Below are 18,558 nucleotides of genomic sequence, written 5' to 3' on the forward strand. Positions count from 1 at the left end.
AAACAGTGTTAAGGTCTATTCTTCAAGTAAGGGATCTAGACATTTACTGATGAAAAATGCGTCTATAGCTCACCCTCTTGTGTTTTGTCAACTTTCAGTTGTGCCATTGGATGGCGTTAACGTGGCTCCAAGCGTTTAAATTCTGTTAGGTTTTCAAAGTCGCATTTCTAATTAGCTGTTTTTAATCACGCAAGAAACAGCGATGTGAAGTGATTCCAACTCATAACATTATATCATACAGAGCAAATTTGGCGGCGGTTTTTCAAGTGAACCTTAGGAAACCTGTTTTGAAACTTAGTTTGCGATTGGAGAGAACGAGCCAGAAGCGGCAATTTAAGGAGATCGTTTGATCAATTTATTTACAGGAGAAATTTCTAGTCTTAAGGCTTCGCTTTTGCTTAAGATGAGGACTTTCATAGATGAAATGAAGCACTAAACCTGCAAAATCACATAGGCAAGTTACCTGAGGAGTTTAACCAAAAATATATAAATAAAGTTATAAAAGAACACAACCGTTGAATTTCTGAAGTCGGTATGTTCAATAACGGACAAACTGTTGGCCACAGTGAGCAGGTAGAATTCGCATGAGAGCTGGTTGTTTTAGTATCTTCACTTTTAATCGTAAAATAGAATTTTTCTTAGTTATTAAAAGCAAAAGATGAGGTCAAAGAGCGGGGAGGGGGGAGATCAACTGATTTGTAAGTAGTAGATAACCCTCCCCAAGTCCGGACCTCGATAACGTGTACGTATATTCTACCTATATATACTGGTCGAAGTTAGACGGCTTTTCCTTGTGGTATAGGTTTCTAAACTCTTGACATCTTCGCTCGCGCGCGCATGCGCGTTTACTGTAGTGGTGTTAAGTTTGTTTTACTTCTGTCGTTAATGATTGGAAGTAAACAGATCAAATGCTTTTTTTGTTATTATTATTACGGCAATATGGACACACATGGAGTTACCTTAAATATGTTGGATGTACTTTGGAAGAGTAATATAAAAGCAACAATTTTAATATAAGCCACGGGGCGAGAATCGTTGATGCGTGTGTGCTTTGGCGAGTAGAATTTCTCGTGTCATCAGTCATGCGGCTGAACAGACGTTTTTTATTTTATTTTAAAGCAGCTAGCCATGCATTTGTTTTTAGAATAATCTCTCACAAGCGACCGTGTCTCGCCAACAGAACGCCAGTAAATGGTGCAACCTAATGTGCCATGCATAGTAAATAGTTGATATCACGCAGTCCTCGGAAAATTTTGGGTAAATACAGTACAACCTTGTCAACTCCAACTCGGACAACTCGAATACCCCGCGAACTCGAACTATATTTCATTTCCCTTGATCAAAACTTCACTGAAATTTACCCCGATAACTCGAATTCCCCGCTAACTCGAACTGTTCTTCGTTTCCCTTCAGAGTTCGAGTTCCTGGGGTTCTACTGTACATATACGGAACATACTATAATTGTAATTATCCACATCGTTTTTCTCTTTGAATCACACTTCAGTTGCCTCTTTTATTCAGGAAGCGAAAAGCCTGCTGACAAAAGCGACAGTTCAGCGTCTGGATATTACTACGTTAAATACAATAATCTTAAGTTTATATCAAAGAAAATATAAAAGAAAAATAAAAAATATATATATATAATCGAAAGTAGGTAGCTACAATGTAGTAATACAGAATTGTTATTGCAAACTTTATGTAAATTTATCACGAATTGCTCTTAAGAAAGGGAAAAACCCCCACTCGACATTCAAAGTGACGTCATCTATTTTTGGATGCATCGAATAACGGCGTCGCTAACTTGTACATAATTCAAGGTGGCCTTTGCGTTTAAGTCGTCCCAACTTTCTCTAAAATGTTTTTAGCTTGTAAGGTGTTATAGTTTAGGAGAGGGATAAAAAGCTTTAACTTGTTATTTGTTTTTTCTTTGATCTAACTTGGGCAAAATGCGATGTTTATATGCTCATTTAAGCGGAAAGGCTATTTTTCTGTCACGCTTCGCAGTAGTTATGGCTATAATTTATGCAGGCTTTTTCGTTTTGTTGGCTAGTTTTTTTTTCCGTTTAGTGATATATTCTTTTCAAAATCTCAGCCCCAGGCTTATTCTTAAAATATTCTAAAAGTTCTCGCAGATTTCAAGCTCAATAGTCTTATAAAATATTATACACCTTGATGAAGGCCAGTATAATCGGTCGAAATATAGGTGACTTGAAAATCACACTCTTTATTTGTGCTGAGTATATTTTTACTATAAAAACGTCTATTTATTATGAATGCCTGTGATAGACTACTTCTTTACTGCTTTGAGGCTAAGGACGAAATCCTTCGAAATCATTCAAACAGAACGCTTTAGCAGTACTTTTACATTGTATGTTATTTTTTTCTGTACAGCAAAATCGTGCTTTTCGTTACTGCTAATTTCGGGGTCTTTTAGAGTGGTGGGGGGAGGGGGGGTGGTCACTCGTTCCTTTTTTTTTTATTTTTTCAGTCAGAGAAAGTGCGTGGTAATATTTTCTTCTTCTTCTCTTTCCTTTTTTAAATTATAACCCTGTAAAAGCGATTTTACCGTAGGTTTAAGAAATCACATCGATATTATCGATATCTTGAAATGGAGCATTTATGACATTTCTGTTTCTCGACACAGATTACTCTCAGACTGCAGAACAAAATCCTTCTCCACAAACAAGTTCTGAGGTGAAAGTTGTTTCCAGTGCCGAAGAGAAGGGACAACTGTCGCAAGAAGAGAAGCCATCCTCATTCGTTGAGCCGTCGTCGAAGACAGAGCCTTCATCTTCGTCAAAGTCTCGCAAAAGAGATCGGCGAAAAAGAAAACGGCCTCCGAAGATCAATTTGAAAGATCAAATTATAAGAGCCGCTGGTGACGAGTCTTACGACAGTAGTGAGTTGAGCGAGTTGGAGTTCTCTAAGAGCAGGGAGAAAGAGCGTAGAGGAGGGAAGCCAAAAGAAAAAGATGTTTCCTCTGATAAAAGTGATAAATCAGCTTTCCCAGTAGGTAGCTTTTTATTGAACACTGCATTAACGTAGATAACGAAATAAATGGTTAACGTTCGAGCCTTGGATGGCGCGTTGGGCTTCTATTCGGTCCAGGATTGAAAACTTGGTCGAAACAGACTGCTAATCTAGATCACCCTTTCCACTCTCCTAAAAAAAATAAGGGGAAATGGTGTGCTTTGGCCTTCGCGCGGCTTCATCTTTGATTTCAGGAGGAAGCGAGGGTGGGAGGCTATTCCATTTTAGTAAAATCCAACTAGTGGTCTATTATCAATGCTGCGTTCTGATTGGTTGAGCTACTACTAGGCTATATGTTATAGCCCCCTAGTAGCGAAAACCGCGCGCTTTTTGGCGGCAAAAAAGGCTTAAAGTCTAGCTTTTAACTCGCTATTTTTTTTTTCTTGATATTTTTGACCAACTAGTTGGATTTTACTAAAACAATTATTCCTCGAGCCCGAATGGCCTCTGAGTCAATAGCCCATGAGGCCGAATAATAGATTGCGAGCAGTCTCTTCAGTATTTTCTTTAAAGTCACTCCCTTTTTGGCTAAAAGCGTGTTTAGTGACTACGCCCTTACTCCGCCTGAGAACTCGACGGATTTAAGAGAAAAGCGGACTGCAAGCTGTCTATGTGTATAAATGATTACATTGTTACTACAGTTCCACGCGGTCTCAATTGACCCAGCTGTTTTAATGGGTACATCGTCACACTGACATTTCCATGAACCATAAACTTTGCGTGAAATGTGGTCCCTTCACCCTGTTGCATGAATGGGTCGTGGCGATACTGCTAGTTATAGCGTCCACACTTCCCCCCACCCCCCCGCAAAAAAATAGACTAACATCTGATCCGGGGGAGACAGAGTAATTATATTCCTCCTCTTGGCGGGGGGATGGGGGGGTGGAGGCTGCGAATCGTCATACTTTGGGTTACTTAATTGTACGGTTTTAAGTGCTTCTACGTTTATTTTACTTCACCACATATGTTTCTTTGTTACAGGAAAAATATTTACTGCCTAGCCCGGATGTGAGTCCGGATAAATCCTTTCCACTTCCTATTCCTACTCAAACCCCTGCTGTTGACGAAGATCAATGGGTCAGCGGTGCGGCTGAGCTGTTAAGTGGTCTGACTGACGAGAACCGGAAGTTAGTTGGGTATATGGTTCCCTGGGATCCCTGGGTCTACCAACAGCTGTTTAACCCTTCCGCTGGAGGAGCGATGGTAAGGAACATCCTCGTGTTGTGACAAATCGAAAAATGTATTTTTCTCAAACTGGAAAACATTTCAACATGTGAAATACTACCAAAGAGGTTTCACATGAATGGTCAGATCATAGAATTTCGTCCAGCAGACTTTGAAGTGAGGAAGATATTGCATCACCATATCTCAAGGGCAGCAGGGTATGAGCGGTGATCTTTTTGTCGGGGAATGGGGTTGGGAAAATTAAAGGGGAGCTGTTGCACAGTTTTGTCCGTAAGGCCTGTCTGCCTAAAAAGGAACCCCGTTTTACGAACACCCGCTTGACACAGTCACGCCATTATTACGGAGTTGCTTTGTTCGTGGGGAAAGAATTTCCTTTAAATTCAACCCGCTTGATACGGGCACCCCGTTATTACGGACAATTTTTATGGCCCCCTCAGTATCCGTATTAACGGGGTTGACTATACTTGAAAACGCTTGGTATCCAATGAAAATACTGCCAAACAGGTTTCGTCAGTATAAATGGTCACATCATTAGAGATTCATTAAATTTCAAGGGTATAACAGGGTCAGGGTCGACAGTTTTTTTTAAAGTAGTGGAAATATATTTGAAACGCCGAAGGTGCGAGCTACCTAGGGGGAGGGGGGCGGGGGGGTTGGGCGGGGGGGTTGGGGTCTGGGGGGCATGCTTAAAACAGAATACTCAGAAACGCTGTTTCCAGCGTTTCCCAGGCAGTTTCCCAGGCAGTTTCCCAGGCAAGTCTGGAGTTCACTCAATTTTTTTTTAAAGTAAAATTTTTAATCAAATTGGACAGTTGGACAGGGGAAATTGGACTGGGGATCCGGGATGGGGGAATGGCAGTAAGTCCTTCAGTTGGTTAAGTGATAATGATAAAAAATACCCCCCCCCCCTCCCGTCAAACATTGGCATCAAAGTACCGGACATTGAATGGCAGACGATCGGACGAAACGGGGTATAAGCGGTGATCTTTTTGTCGGGGGATGGGGTGGGAAAAATGATAGGGGAGCTGTTGTGCAGTTTTGTGCCCAGAGCCTGTCCCTGAAAAAGAAAGCTGAACGAAGCTACTAATCCTTATACTGTCAAACCTCTCTTTACGAACACCCACTTAATACGGACACATCATTATTTCTGACGGACAGTTTGTTTTCTCCCTGGGGAAAGAAAACCCTTTCGTTTTCTCTAAATTCAACCCGGTTAATACGCCGACACCCCGTTAATACGGACACTTTCTATGGCCCCCTCAGTAGCCGTATTGACGGGGTTTGAGTGTATACATTTTGGATTATATGAACCCTCACTCTTTACAATTAGTTTCCATTGTTCCTTTCCTCTACAGGTTGACATAACCTACAGGAAGCCAGTCTTAAATCTGGATTTGTTCGACACAACGGGTGATGAGGACATTTTTATTAATCAAGTTCTTATAGACACGGGGATTGCTGTTTTCAGTGAAAATTCCCAGCTAGAAACAGGTGAAATTCTTTACACTCGATTAGTTCATGTTCTTAAATACCGGTCTATTTTATTACCGGGCGTTTGTCACGTGTCTACCTCTCTCGTTATGAGGGAGCTTAAGCAACCATGACGTCGACGGCAACGAAAACGTCGCTTATCACGTGAATTTCAGGGTTCGAAAAAAGACTTGACTCAACAGGGTTCGTACAGAGTTTTGAATTGTTGAAAAAGTCTTGAAATTTACCTAGCAATTTTCGAGACCCGGAAAAATAGAGGTAAAGTCTTGAAAAAAAAGGTAAAGCGTCTTGAGTTTTTTTGAAAGCTACAACAGGGCTTCACAAAAAAAATTTTTTTCGTGTTAGTCAAATCTTATTCAATCTCGCCTACACGTCATGGAAAACGCTTTGTTCCTGCGTTTTTTTTTAGGTCTCTATTGATCACCTATTTGATAACCTTGAGTCTAGAAAAAGAAATTATTATTTTGGAAAAAGTGTAGAAAAAGTCTGGAATTTTGGATGAAGAATCTGTACGAACCTTGATTCAAGCTTATCCTTTGGGCAAGTAGCTCTCGCATCTTGCTTGCCTTGAGGCATTTCTTGCTCATCTTAGTTAATGATTTTGTTAGAGGTTGACTTGCTTATGGACACCTGCCCATTGGTTACAAGTAAGTAAGCTTTAAAAGTTACTTGCCCAGCAAAAAGATCTACCTCTCCTGGACTATCGGACAGGTCTCTTTACGAGCCCTGCAATTTGTGTTCGGGGTCGGAGTCGGGGTCTATTTTTGTTTTTATATTTCCTTTAACCAGTAAACGAAAGGAAAAATCAATACTTTTTATTCGTTTTGCCTTTTTTAAAGGAGTAACAGACATTATAACAATGAAAGTCTCTCGAGAGGATTTGGAAAACACTGCCTTAAGTATGAAGCAAAAAGGTATTCCTATATTCTTTTTCATTGTCCCTTTTTTATGAATTAAGAGACAACAGTGTGGATGGCATTCACAGATCATCTTGTTATTTCACATATCAATACACGAGTCGAACCTCCATGTGCGACCATCTCTCGTAAGCGACCACCTCCCATATGCGACCACTCGATAAAAATTTTTCCAGTCAAAGCCTTATAATAAGAACCACTCATAAGCGACCGCGACCACCTCTTGGCCCGACAGTTTTATAGATTTCCATTGTAAGCCACCACTTGACTTGACACACGGTGTGGTCTCTTTGCTCGCTGTTTGTACCACACTACTCAGAGTATATAAAACTTCTAGTGACAACATGGAACTACACGTATGCGAAACTTACAAATTGCAAGTAATAAATTTTCTGCCAAAGAGTAATGAGTCGAGACCTCCTCGAAAAAGACATCTTTAGTTTGATCCTTGTAAACGACCACCTTCCGTAAACGACCACTAAATCTTCGCCTTTTGAGTGGTCGCTTACGGGAGGTTTGACTGTATTCTAACTCATTTTCAGGTTCATCTCCCGAGGAGCCAATCAACATTGATGGCTTTGTGTCTCCAACAAGCCCCACAAGTCCGCTGCATGGCTGGGATCCAATGAAGGAAGATTTTCTTTCTTCTAAAAATACCTATGCTGTAAACCCAGATGATCTGGACATTGCATTTCAAGGATACCGTATGTATTAAAGAAAAGCGCGCGAAGCACCATTTTTAGCATGGCGAGTGAAGTCTTGCACGCTGCCGTTTTTCGTCTTGTCACGTAACACTTCTTCCCAAGGATCCTTTGGAGAGTAGTGTTGCGTGGCGAGACGTAGACAGCTCTCCTCACGCAACGTTTTTCCCAAAATTCCTTCCGGGAGAAGCGTTGCGTGACTAACCCAGGAACTGCTCTGAGGAGGACTGACAGTTGGGAATATGGGGCCAGGGCTTGTGCAAAGTCTTGAATTCTTGAAAAAGTCTTCAATTTTGCCCAGCAATTTTCCAGACATGGAAAAAGTCTTTAAATAGAGATAAAGTCTGGAGTTTCATGAGTTTTCCAAGGTCTCTACTGATCACCTATTTGTTAACCCTGAATCTGGAAAAATATAGTGTTGTTTTGGATAAAGTTTTGCATTTTGGATCAAAAAATCTGTACGAACCGTGTAGGGGCTCAGTTAGATTTAGACTGGAGTCACATTATCTGTTAGATTCCAATATTGTATTAAAAAAAAAAAACGATTACTCCAACCAGAATTGAAGCATTTATTTATTCACTCATTCATTCTATTTGTTTTGTTTGTTCGTTTGTTTGTCTTTCGCCAGCACACTCACCGATTCTCCGAGTACCTTTTTGTTGGGAGTGAGGGGTTGAATTTTTTTTTATCAATTAGCCGATATCAAATATCAGTCCCTGCTGTCATGTAGTACTTGTTGTCTCCAATATTAATTTAGGTACTTATGGATCGTTTCTTATTCGTTTTCACTTTAGAGGATTTGAGCAGAAGAGTATGCCGTTACTTTCGCACTCGCTCGGGTTGTTGGCGAGGCGACCAGTGCCCTAATCTACATGTGAAGAAAGGTAGACAAGCTACTGAGACTTTAATTCTTTTATTACAATTCACTGTTAAGAGCGTATGAGATAAATTCGCCGTTTGGAATGGTCACTGGCAGCAAAAAATCAACCTTGGATGGGTTGGGTGTGTGTGTGTGGGTGCTGGGGGGAGTTACGAAGACTTCTTAAGATACGGTATGCATATACATGTCCTAAGTATTGTCCCTTAACAATAGACTATTGTTATTAAACAATAGTTGATCTTTGTGTTCTACCTTACCCTGGGTACCCCGTGGAGGATTTTTTTTCTCGCGTGCGGCGGGACGCTTCGGGTCTGACACATCTTAATTTGATGGACGAAGAAACGAGCGGCGACGTCGCGAAGAAAAAAAAACTGACTACAGAATTGTAGGCTAATCAAGAGCTTAGTGTCGTTATCGTTTAAAAGTAATGGCGTCGATCGTTAAGGAAATAAGGTAGAGTCGCTAGCACGCTGTCGGCTCTCCATTCCAAGTCCTCTTACGCGTTTTTCTTGCTCATGAAACCCCCTGCGAGCGTCATGTTCTTAATAATTCACGCTGAATCGTTTTACCATCTGTAAATAACTAATACAAATTATGTACTTTTATTGTATTGCACAATTATAGTATGTCCTTTGCGTTTCTAACAGGTGAGGATTTGCATGAAATGGTGGAAGTGTTTTGTGACAATATGGACTCGTCTGTCACGCTACCGGATATTGGCACTTGGGTAGCAGTTCGAGTCACGGCAGTCTTCAATCCGGGACATTTTTGGGTACAATTTCCGTATGGTACTGAACCGATAGAAAAGAGTATTATGGCAGGTAAGCCGCCAGACAGACGACTTCTTTCTTATGTGATGTGCTTCTAATTTTTGAGTCTGTAGATATTCTCCTTCAGTCAACTGAAGTACACCCCGTCAAATAAGCTGCTGAATAATGATTTCTCCACCCTTCAATACCCACATAACAATTCTCCACACGTATTTCCGTATATTTCCTTAAATAATTAGTGAGGAGAATTTGATAAAACGTCAAAGTACTTTTCCTATGCTAGGAGAAAGTTGATGTTGGTCACTTATGAGACATCCCAATCGTCCTTCTCCTCGAGACGATCCAGACGAATACTATACAAACCAGGCTTATGAATGAAACTCTTAAGCGTGAAAGCTAGAGATTAGTATGTATCTCCCTATAAATGTGATTGTCTGTTTCTTCTTTCCCCTGTCCGAAGATAAGCCCCGGGGCTTATATTTTTAAAAGGCCCTTTTTGAGGGGCTTTTTTTTTGGAGGGGCTTGTATTCGGAGGGGCTTATCGATGGAGGGCAATTTGCCTTTCAAAATCGATTGGGCTAGCCTTATAGTTGGAAGGAAATTTACCGTTTTTGCTTTGTTTTATTTTGTATTTGAGGGCAATTTCCAAGTACAAGCCCCTGGGGGGCTTATATTTGGAGGGGCGATTTGACGGAGGGTGTTTTTGCGTTATGAGTTTGTTGGGCTTATATTTGGAGGGGCGTATACATGGAGGGGCATATTTTCGGAATTTTACGGTACTCTACATCTATTATGTTTACTTATCTCCCTTTAAGCGAGGACGCGTCACCGACATAATTCTGATTCAGAGGACGAGCAGGAGAAACCAGAGGAAGACCTAAATACTCTGATGGACAAAATGGGGTACAGAATCTGCAAATGATTTTACTTCATGTGCATTTTAGGGCTGACACGGTTTACCGCGCTACGCGATTCACTGTGGTATAATTTCACCACGGTTTGGTGCGGAATTTTTCACTCTTGAAACTTATTAAATGTGTTTCATTTTATTCAATAAGTCACTTTAAAGTTGTATTTGAGACTGAGGAGTGTTTTGTCGAATTGCATTATGGGATTGTTTTGAGACAAATTTTAACCCAGTATCCTTTGCAACCTCTTAATAGCCAATCAAAGCGGTTCAAGTATCCTTAAAGCTGCCTTATACAGCAATTCTATACAGCACCGAAGCAAACTCTCGCTTAACCGAAAAGACGACCCATTGTTTTAAGGGAAAAAAATAATTATTAATATATTAGCGAAGAAAGAGTGGCTTTATTATGTTATGATGATATCTGGAGTAAACGAAGTTCAGATATTTTCTCTGGCTCCAACATTGAACAGGGACGCCGGTGACCAGGTCTCCGCCATCTACCAGGACGTTTTGTCTCTTGATTCACAGTATAAATCACGTGACAAGCCGTCCAACTCCATCACTTGAAAAAGATTCCACGATGGAATCGAAAGCTCGTGTATGCCAATATGTTTTTCTTTCCTGAGATCTGAATTCTTGTTTACTCTAAACTATTAAATTGTTGTTGTTTTAGCCCATCTTAGACTTCTTTTTTTCCTCCTAACTTTTTATTAGTGTGTCAGGTACATTCTGGCCGCGGCTGGCGCGCTTCTCTACTACTTAGAATGCGAACTGTTCAATTTCCATTCTTTTTGCAGGAAGTTTTATTCTCGTAACGTTTGTCAGGATCCCAGACGCATCCTGCCCGCGGCTGGCGAACTGTGCGCCGCTAAATACTCCAAAGACAACAAATGGTACAGAGCGCGAATCACGAGCGTGCGGGAGGATGAGCTACAGGTAGGACAACAATAAGAACAACAATCTTTATTTGTACTCACTCTTGCTCAAAAAAAAATGATGACAATGGATATATTAAAAGTGAAAATTAGAGTACTGGCTGCCTGGAATAACCATGGGGGCTATCGGAGCCAGGCAGCCAGTTGACATCAGCATTAAATAAAATTAAGTTACAGGTCAGCAAGAAAACTGAAGCACAAATGCACGCATAAAAAGAAGAAAAAAAAAACAGGAAGGAGAGGAAAAACGCTATTTCTGCGCTATCAAGGAAGTCTAAAATACCGTATTTATTCGATTAACCGCCCTGGGCGCTTATTAAATTTTTGGACCCTGAGAGTGGGCGGTTATTCGAGGTGGGCGCCTATTCGAGGCTGGGCGCTTATTAAATTTTCACTGTTTCAAGCAAGTGTGTTATGTTTATTTTGCAACAAAACAATAATTGGTAATAACGAAACGCCGAGATGAAACAAAGGAAGGTTTCTGTAAACTATCCCTACTCGGAAGAAAACTCCGTCTTCGGCGAAGTCTCTTTATATTAGTACTTATTCAATTTCAATCTCATTGTCACCCAAGTGGGGGGGTGGGGGTGGGCGCTTATTAAATTTTTCTGCCTTTAGGATGGGCGCTTGTTCGAGGTGGGCGCTTATTCGAATAAATACGGTAGTTAAATTTATATGTGAATACAAAACAGTAATGTAAGAATAACTTGAAAAGGTGACAGAGTTTTATAGGACTAATTTACAGCTAATTTGGGAAACAACACAACTGCTAGTAAGAATACAAGTAACTGATAATCTTTGACAAGATCGCTTTTTACTGGTATTAGCAATTATGGAGCCACCGGACACTTGAAGTGTTTTAATGTTTAAATCGACTTTCCTTTATGACCAGGAGGACAATGTCGGGTTAAGGGGGCAGTATTTATCAAGAACAGGGATGGGGGCCTGGATCCACCACTTGTATACGTCGCTTTGGAATAGTCACTTGTGTGATTGTCACGTGACTAATAAAGCGAGATCACGCGTTTGAGGAAGACTTCGAAATAACGGTGATATTTTTTGCTTCTCAAATTTTTTTTGCTCCGAGTTCGTACTTAAATTATTTACTTATGTACGTTTTTTGCTTTCTGACTGTTTACGATGTCCTTATTTTCTGCGCGGTCCCTAAGATTGATTGCCGAGTTGAACAGTCCGCCATTTTGAATTTCATGTGACGAGCGAAGACTGGGTAGAATACAAGGACAGCTTGTATTCGTCCAAGGTGGCGGACTCTCGAAGTCAACGATCGCAAGGAAATATGGGAGACTGAACAGTCGGTTTATTTTGTGACCAGTCACGGACATCTGGGTTTTATTATTCTTGCATTCTGGTATTACATTAGACCTTTGTGCCAAGGGTCTATTGTTACATCCCGATAGTGCAAATTCTTACCATTTCTTTCGAGCCCAAACTCTTTCTCTTGCACCTCGGTCTACAAAGTAACTACCCTTGTTTTGTTTTTTTGTTTTTTTGTTTTTCTTTTAATGCCGTTGTTCGCTTAAAATCAGCGCTCAAATTCAAACTTTGAGAACAACTTACAACATCTGCAATCCCGAGCTTTGTTCTTAAATCTGTAAAGTTGCTCACACCTGGCTTAAAAAAATAAACAAACAGACAAAAAGACGAAATTAACTTAGACATAATCCTGGTCTGAATAGCCTTTTCCCTTTTCCCACACCAAATAGCGGGTGGTACTATTCTTCGCTGACTTGTTAGCACAGGTGTTTGATGCCAGCTTTAATAACTTCTGCGAAGGAGAAACACGGTCATTGTTGCGATAGGTGATGAATTTTGTTTATTTTCTCGCGTTTTTACTTAACACCTTCAAATGCGAAGTATTTGCTGGAAATATTTCTTTGAATCCTTTATCGTGGACTTTTCGACAATTTGCTGCGTGGAACTTTAAAGACATCCTAAATGATTCGTGTGTTGACAGCAGTAATCAATTAGACGAAACAAAGCCCCACAATACAACAATGAAGGAACTGAATGGAAACAATATGACGGTATTCAGGGAGAGGGGAGATGTTTTGACGCTATTAGAACGATATATTCTCACAAGAAAAACTAGTTCAGGTCTATTTATGGATTCCAGCGATGATGGTGGACTTCACGAACTTCACCTTATAACAAGTGCGACCTCCATCGGAGCGGTTTGTCTAGATGGTTCCCCCCCTGGAATATACCTTCGCAATGGAACAGGCGTGGACAAATCAAAGTGGATTATATTTTTCGAGGGTGGGGCTTGGTGTCATGATCCCGACACGTGCTACGAACGCTCTAACACAGAGCTTGGCTCGTCTAAATGTTTCCCCCGGTATCTTCGTCTCGAAGGTTTGCTCTCTAATCGGGCCTGTCACAATCCTGATTTCTATACCTGGACGTCTGTGTTTATTCGTTACTGTGACGGAGCTTCTTTCACCGGAGATCGCGCCCACCCTCTCGAAGTCAACAACAGAAAGCTCTATTTCCGAGGGCGACGAATACTTGACGCAGTTCTTGACGAGTTTTTACGAAGAGGAATCAATCACGCTTCCGAGATCATCGTGGGCGGTCGCTCAGCCGGCGCTCTTACGGCGATGATACACTCCGATTACATTCGAAAGCGTTTTCAACGCGCAACAAACGCTTCTTTCCGAGTGCTTTCAGACGCGGGATTCTTCGTGGATGCACCATCTCTTAATGGAAGCGAAATAATTCAGTCCGTATTTCGTCAGGCGTATTCGTTGCATAATTCTTCTATGAGTTTTAACCGCGGTTGTGTACGCGCGCAAAAGTGCAAAAAAGAATGGCGATGCTTTTTCCCGCAGTATTTGATTCCCTTTCTCTCGTCACCGATTTTTCTAGTTAATTCCTTGTACGATTTATGGCAGATCGCCTTCTTGTCTAATGTTCCTTGCGTTCTAAAACTGAACACTTGTAACACCTCGGAGTTATCATACATTATGAGTTTTCGTGATAAAACTTTACAAGCTTTGCGCTCAGTTTTTAACGCAGACACAACAGCAGTTTTTGCTGATGCATGTTTTGTTCACACTCAAACTGTTATGAACGATTTATGGACCAATATTCGGGTACGTAACATTACAATCGCACAAGCATTCGCTGACTGGTATGACGGACATGTCTTAAATAGATTTGGAATTGACGATCCTTATCCCAGTAATCCATCGTGTCCCAAAGATTATCACATATAATTATTAACAATAAAACCTGCTTCATAAATTTATAGTGTATACTGTTGCTGTGAAACTTTCCATCCAAACTGGGGGCCCTTTTCTCGAGAGTTAATTAACCCGTCTTTTTAAGATTGAGGTTTCAATAGTATCCTATTTACACCAATCTTGCCCACGCTCCTATGCTAATAAGTGATGGAGAAATCTGACCGCCAACGTACGAATAATACTTTCTGAGACATGTACTGCCAACAGGAAGACAACACCTCACACACCCAAACTCAAAACTCCCAGCCTTAATACCCACACTAAGGAAAACGCTCGACAGAGTCAGGAAACAAAATTGCCGCGAAATAACTTCTGCTGTGGAGCCACAAAGACATATTAACAAGACCAGGGAGCAATAAATGTAGTACAAATTAGTCCCCATTACGAAATAAAAGGCTCCACAGTCAGGTAACAAAAATTGCCGCGAAACTACTTCTGCTCCGGAGCCACAATTTCCAAAACAAATTGTAAACAAGACCAGGGCGTAATAAAATTTATGGAAATTAGGCCCCTAGTTCTAACACACGCTCGACAGAGTCAGGTAAGAAAAATTTCCGTAGAACAACTTCTGCTGTGGAGCCACAAACACAGTGTAAACAAGACCAGGGCGTAAAAAAATTAGCGAAATTAAGCTCCTGGTTCCAATACACGCTCGACAGAGTCAGGTAACAAAAATTGGCCGTAAAACAACTTCTGCTTGTGAGCCACAAAGTAGATTGTAAACAAGACCATGGTGTAATAAAATTTGGCCAAATTGAGTCCCTGGTTCTAACACAGGCTCGGCAGAGTCAGATAAGACAGAATTGCAGTAAAAAAACTTCTGCTCTAGAGCCACAAGACAAATTGTAAACAAGACCAGGAGGTAATGAAAATTTAGCGAAGTTAAGCCCCTAGTTATAAACACGCTTGATAGAGTCAGAGAACAAAAAATTGCCGTAAAACAACTTCTGCTCTGGAGCCACAAAACAGATTTATTTGGAACAAAAACCTGTGGCTTTTGTTAAAAACAACAACGAAAGCATAAGCCAAACAATAGCTCAAAGATGAAAATGCAGCAACTTATAATAACACATACCTAAAAAAAAAACCAACGGGAATAGCAGCATGCTAGTGAAGCAAACTCATACACTGACTCTGCATGAATAAAACTAGGAAGCACGAAGACTGAACAGCCTGGGACAAAACAGGCATATGAAACGAAAAAGCTGAAAACCCCGCATGCGGAAATAAGAAATCGGACATACTGCGAGAACTGAACGTTACAACTGACTGCTATCCCACTAGAGCCTCTCAATAAGATGGGAGAAAAACGGAAGCCAGCAAACGTACCACTCACGGGATCCAGCAGAAGGAAATGCTGAAACTAGGAATTTCAACCTGAAAGATAAAGTGGTACTGTGAGGACAATATAGGAAAAGACGCGGCTCGAGGGATGGCATTCTTACCCGCCGGTAGTCCGACAGGGAATTAGACTCCCTTGTAAGACTGAAATTCAAGGAGTGGCTGCAGAAAAATAATAACAAGGAAAGCATTGAAAACAAATACAACCAAAGCAAAGTGTGTAACTCATAAAGAAAATACTTGAAACAAAAGGGAATAAAGTACAAAAAATACTGACGTTGAAAAAATATGTGACCGGACCGAATGTCAAACACGTGGCAACCTACAAAATCTAGGTTGCCAAACGAGATACTTACCGCGAGCATAGCCCAAGAAATTGAGGAAAATGGAAATAAAAACAGGAGGCAGAAAGGAACCGGCGAACGTCGGTGAAGAAACAAGGGGAAGGGTGAGGAGGGAAGGAGTTTGATGAGCACGTTTAATGAGGCCATGATGAGACCTGTGTGTCTATGAATGCATGGTGTATGCGTCTTATAGTCACTTGGGCGAGACCGCTGTAAATAGTTTGGTGGACAATATAAAACTATTATTTCACCAAGAAAAGACTTATGTTAGCTAGAACCCAAACGTTTATGGTTGAGATTTTTCCGGGAATAAAAAAAAAGAGAGAGAGAGAGAGAAAAAAAAAACCCGGGTCTGTCCAGAAACGGGCCCCTAGTTTGGGGGCGCGCAGGGTTGCAATATTTTAAATCCTCAGTAGTTTGCGTGGGATCCAAAGTGACTATTTCAATGGTTTATGCTTTTAATTAGCACAACGCATTACTTTGTTGTTTGTTGCTGTTGTTGTTTCTTTGTTTTCAATTTGTTTTAATCAAAATTACCTTTCTCCATCAGGTTTTTTTCGTGGACTATGGAAATTCAGAGTGGACACGTGAAAATCACGTGAAGCGTATGCTCCCGCATTTTCTGCATCTTCCATTTCAAGCGCTTGAATGTTTCCTTGGAAATGTGGAGCCCACTTTCAATCATCAAAAAAATGGAAAGAAACTGGACTGGTCTGAAGACGCTATGTGAGTGAATGTGCTAGTCTTATAACTACATTCTTCATCAAAACTATTAAACAGTTGTGAAAAACAGTTCACATCCGTACACCTCTTATTGCACTGTGCTTGAGTAAAACGATAATTGACATTTATATACATGTATATGTAGTTAAAGAAAGAATATGATTCATGAGTGTGCCTCCATATTGTATATTAATTAATTTATTTATATATTTCTATTATTATATTTTTTCAGGAAAACATTTTCATCTCTCACCGAGGATAAGACGCTCATTGCGCACGTTCTTTCTAAGTAAGTCCGTAGGGCAAACGGCAGGCGGCCGCCGAACACCTAATGACTTTGACGTTTAGTGATTAGCGTCAGGAAACTGAGTGAATGAAGTCTTGGGTCATTTTTGACCCTAAATGGAACCCTGATTCATTCAATTTCCTAACCCTTCTCACTAAACTTCAGAATCATTGAGCTTTTGGCGGCCATTCGGCGTTCTGAAAAATACCCCTGCTGCAGCGCCAACAGTAAATCTTGAATGTAGTCGGTCTGAAAAGGGTGTGAGAACTACGAACACAGGGCACCACGAGTGCCTGTCATCTGTAGAGTTCTCCTTTTCTGCACACAAGCTCAGTATCTGAGGGTCTAAAACAGGTTGCTCAGGTAAAGGCGAAGAACTTGAGGGACGGGGAAAGGGGTTATGCAACGAGGATATTGTTGTTTTAGGTAAATTCTGTACTAAGTCATTACTTAGTACCTTTACCCATACAGAAAATGTTCCTGTAAAGTTAATATGTGTACGGTCACGTGATTACCAAATTTTCTAGGATGGGTAGATTTACTTAGCTATGGGGCTTCGCGCGCGCGTGGAGCGCAGCTATGAAGAAGGTATCAAACAAATTTCGTCAGGGAATACAGTGTACTAACCAAAATAATTTATTTGGTGAGTTTTGCAGGCATAGCGGCCAACTTTTTCAAGTTTCAATCTATGTCCATCCTTGCCATCCGAAGCGACAAACGACACGAAACAGTTTCAATGCCTAAATACAGTCTGAAATAACAAAATTGGACCATTATTTTTAAAATTCAATTGACGCGAAGACAAGTTTTAGCTTTTTAAAATATAGTAAATAGCTTGACATAGCTCATTTAAATTTCCCAATATTTAATGAGCAGCGTGCAAAGAAAGTCGTGTCCCATAGCCCACGGGCTGGTGGATTTTGCTATCCGGCTAGTGACTTATTCTTAACTTGCACGACTGGCAAGTGAATTTTTGGGGGGAATTCTAATTACAGAGGAGTTTTTATCAATCCCGATCAACAAAATATTTTTTCAATCTAGCTAAAAAATAATCACTTTGAATGCCTCTCTATTTAGCACGAAGGTACCAATTGGGGACACTATTTTTTACGTCTCCTACTGGAGACGGGACCGCCATTATACGTGGTCATCCGAGCCACGCGAAGGTCCAGCCGTTTGCAGGGCAAAGGGAGTACCTTAGTTCATTTCTCAGTTATTTTAAGACCCTGAGTGTTGGTCCGGTCCCGGGAATCGACCCCGCGATCTCCCGCTTAGCAGTCAAGCGCTCCACCGACTGAGCTAATCCCGCCGCAAATTAAAACGAACTAATTCAAACGACTTTTGGGCTAGTACATGCTAACTACGGCTTGCCCGAATGGCAAGCTGTAAAACTGGCTTTGTATGCACCCTGAATAAGTACATAATTTCATACTGGCCTTGCTCTTCTAGGGCGTGGAATCAGACCGTTTATGTTGATCTTTGGGACACAGAAGGCGATGAAGAAATTCACATCAACAGAGTGTTGATCGAGAAAGGATTCGCTCACGAAACTGACCACACCGTGAGCAATCCCTGGAATATCGAGGCATCCTTTGAAGTCAACCCACACAAGACAGTCGGACTTCCGGGGTGAAATAACTGCTGGGTTTGTTTTTTCGGCCATGGAACCATCCCCGGGTAAATTTCCTATTCCCCAGGGACATGCCTGCGGTGTCTGCTACCATTCCTGTTGCGTTATCGGTACTCGATATTTTTAGCAGACAATGATATTGGGTAATTCT

The 18,558-nt window shown here is 41.0% G+C and overlaps 2 protein-coding genes across 2 annotated transcripts in view; both read left to right on the top strand.

Annotated features, from left to right (window-relative positions):
* The window catches only part of LOC140923113 (uncharacterized), a 28,272-nt gene extending 9,729 nt beyond the window's left edge, over positions 1 to 18,543 (top strand). The window contains exons 8-19 of the mRNA XM_073373183.1: positions 2,645 to 3,009; positions 4,012 to 4,233; positions 5,571 to 5,706; positions 6,546 to 6,620; positions 7,166 to 7,327; positions 8,120 to 8,209; positions 8,853 to 9,026; positions 9,791 to 9,878; positions 10,683 to 10,821; positions 16,319 to 16,494; positions 16,724 to 16,780; positions 18,227 to 18,543. Coding sequence (XP_073229284.1) covers positions 2,645 to 3,009; positions 4,012 to 4,233; positions 5,571 to 5,706; positions 6,546 to 6,620; positions 7,166 to 7,327; positions 8,120 to 8,209; positions 8,853 to 9,026; positions 9,791 to 9,878; positions 10,683 to 10,821; positions 16,319 to 16,494; positions 16,724 to 16,780; positions 18,227 to 18,410 — 1,868 coding nt within the window. The 3' untranslated portion in view covers positions 18,411 to 18,543. The remainder of the gene's footprint in view (positions 1 to 2,644; positions 3,010 to 4,011; positions 4,234 to 5,570; positions 5,707 to 6,545; positions 6,621 to 7,165; positions 7,328 to 8,119; positions 8,210 to 8,852; positions 9,027 to 9,790; positions 9,879 to 10,682; positions 10,822 to 16,318; positions 16,495 to 16,723; positions 16,781 to 18,226) is intronic.
* Positions 12,596 to 14,128, top strand: LOC140923112 (uncharacterized). Its single transcript, XM_073373182.1, has one exon. The coding sequence runs from the start codon at positions 12,644 to 12,646 to the stop codon at positions 14,054 to 14,056; it is 1,413 nt and encodes a 470-aa protein (XP_073229283.1). The 5' UTR covers positions 12,596 to 12,643; the 3' UTR covers positions 14,057 to 14,128.
* Positions 18,544 to 18,558: the final 15 nt, after the last annotated feature.

This window comes from Porites lutea, chromosome 13, assembly GCF_958299795.1.
Source record: "Porites lutea chromosome 13, jaPorLute2.1, whole genome shotgun sequence".
Classification (NCBI taxonomy): Eukaryota; Metazoa; Cnidaria; class Anthozoa; order Scleractinia; family Poritidae; genus Porites; species Porites lutea.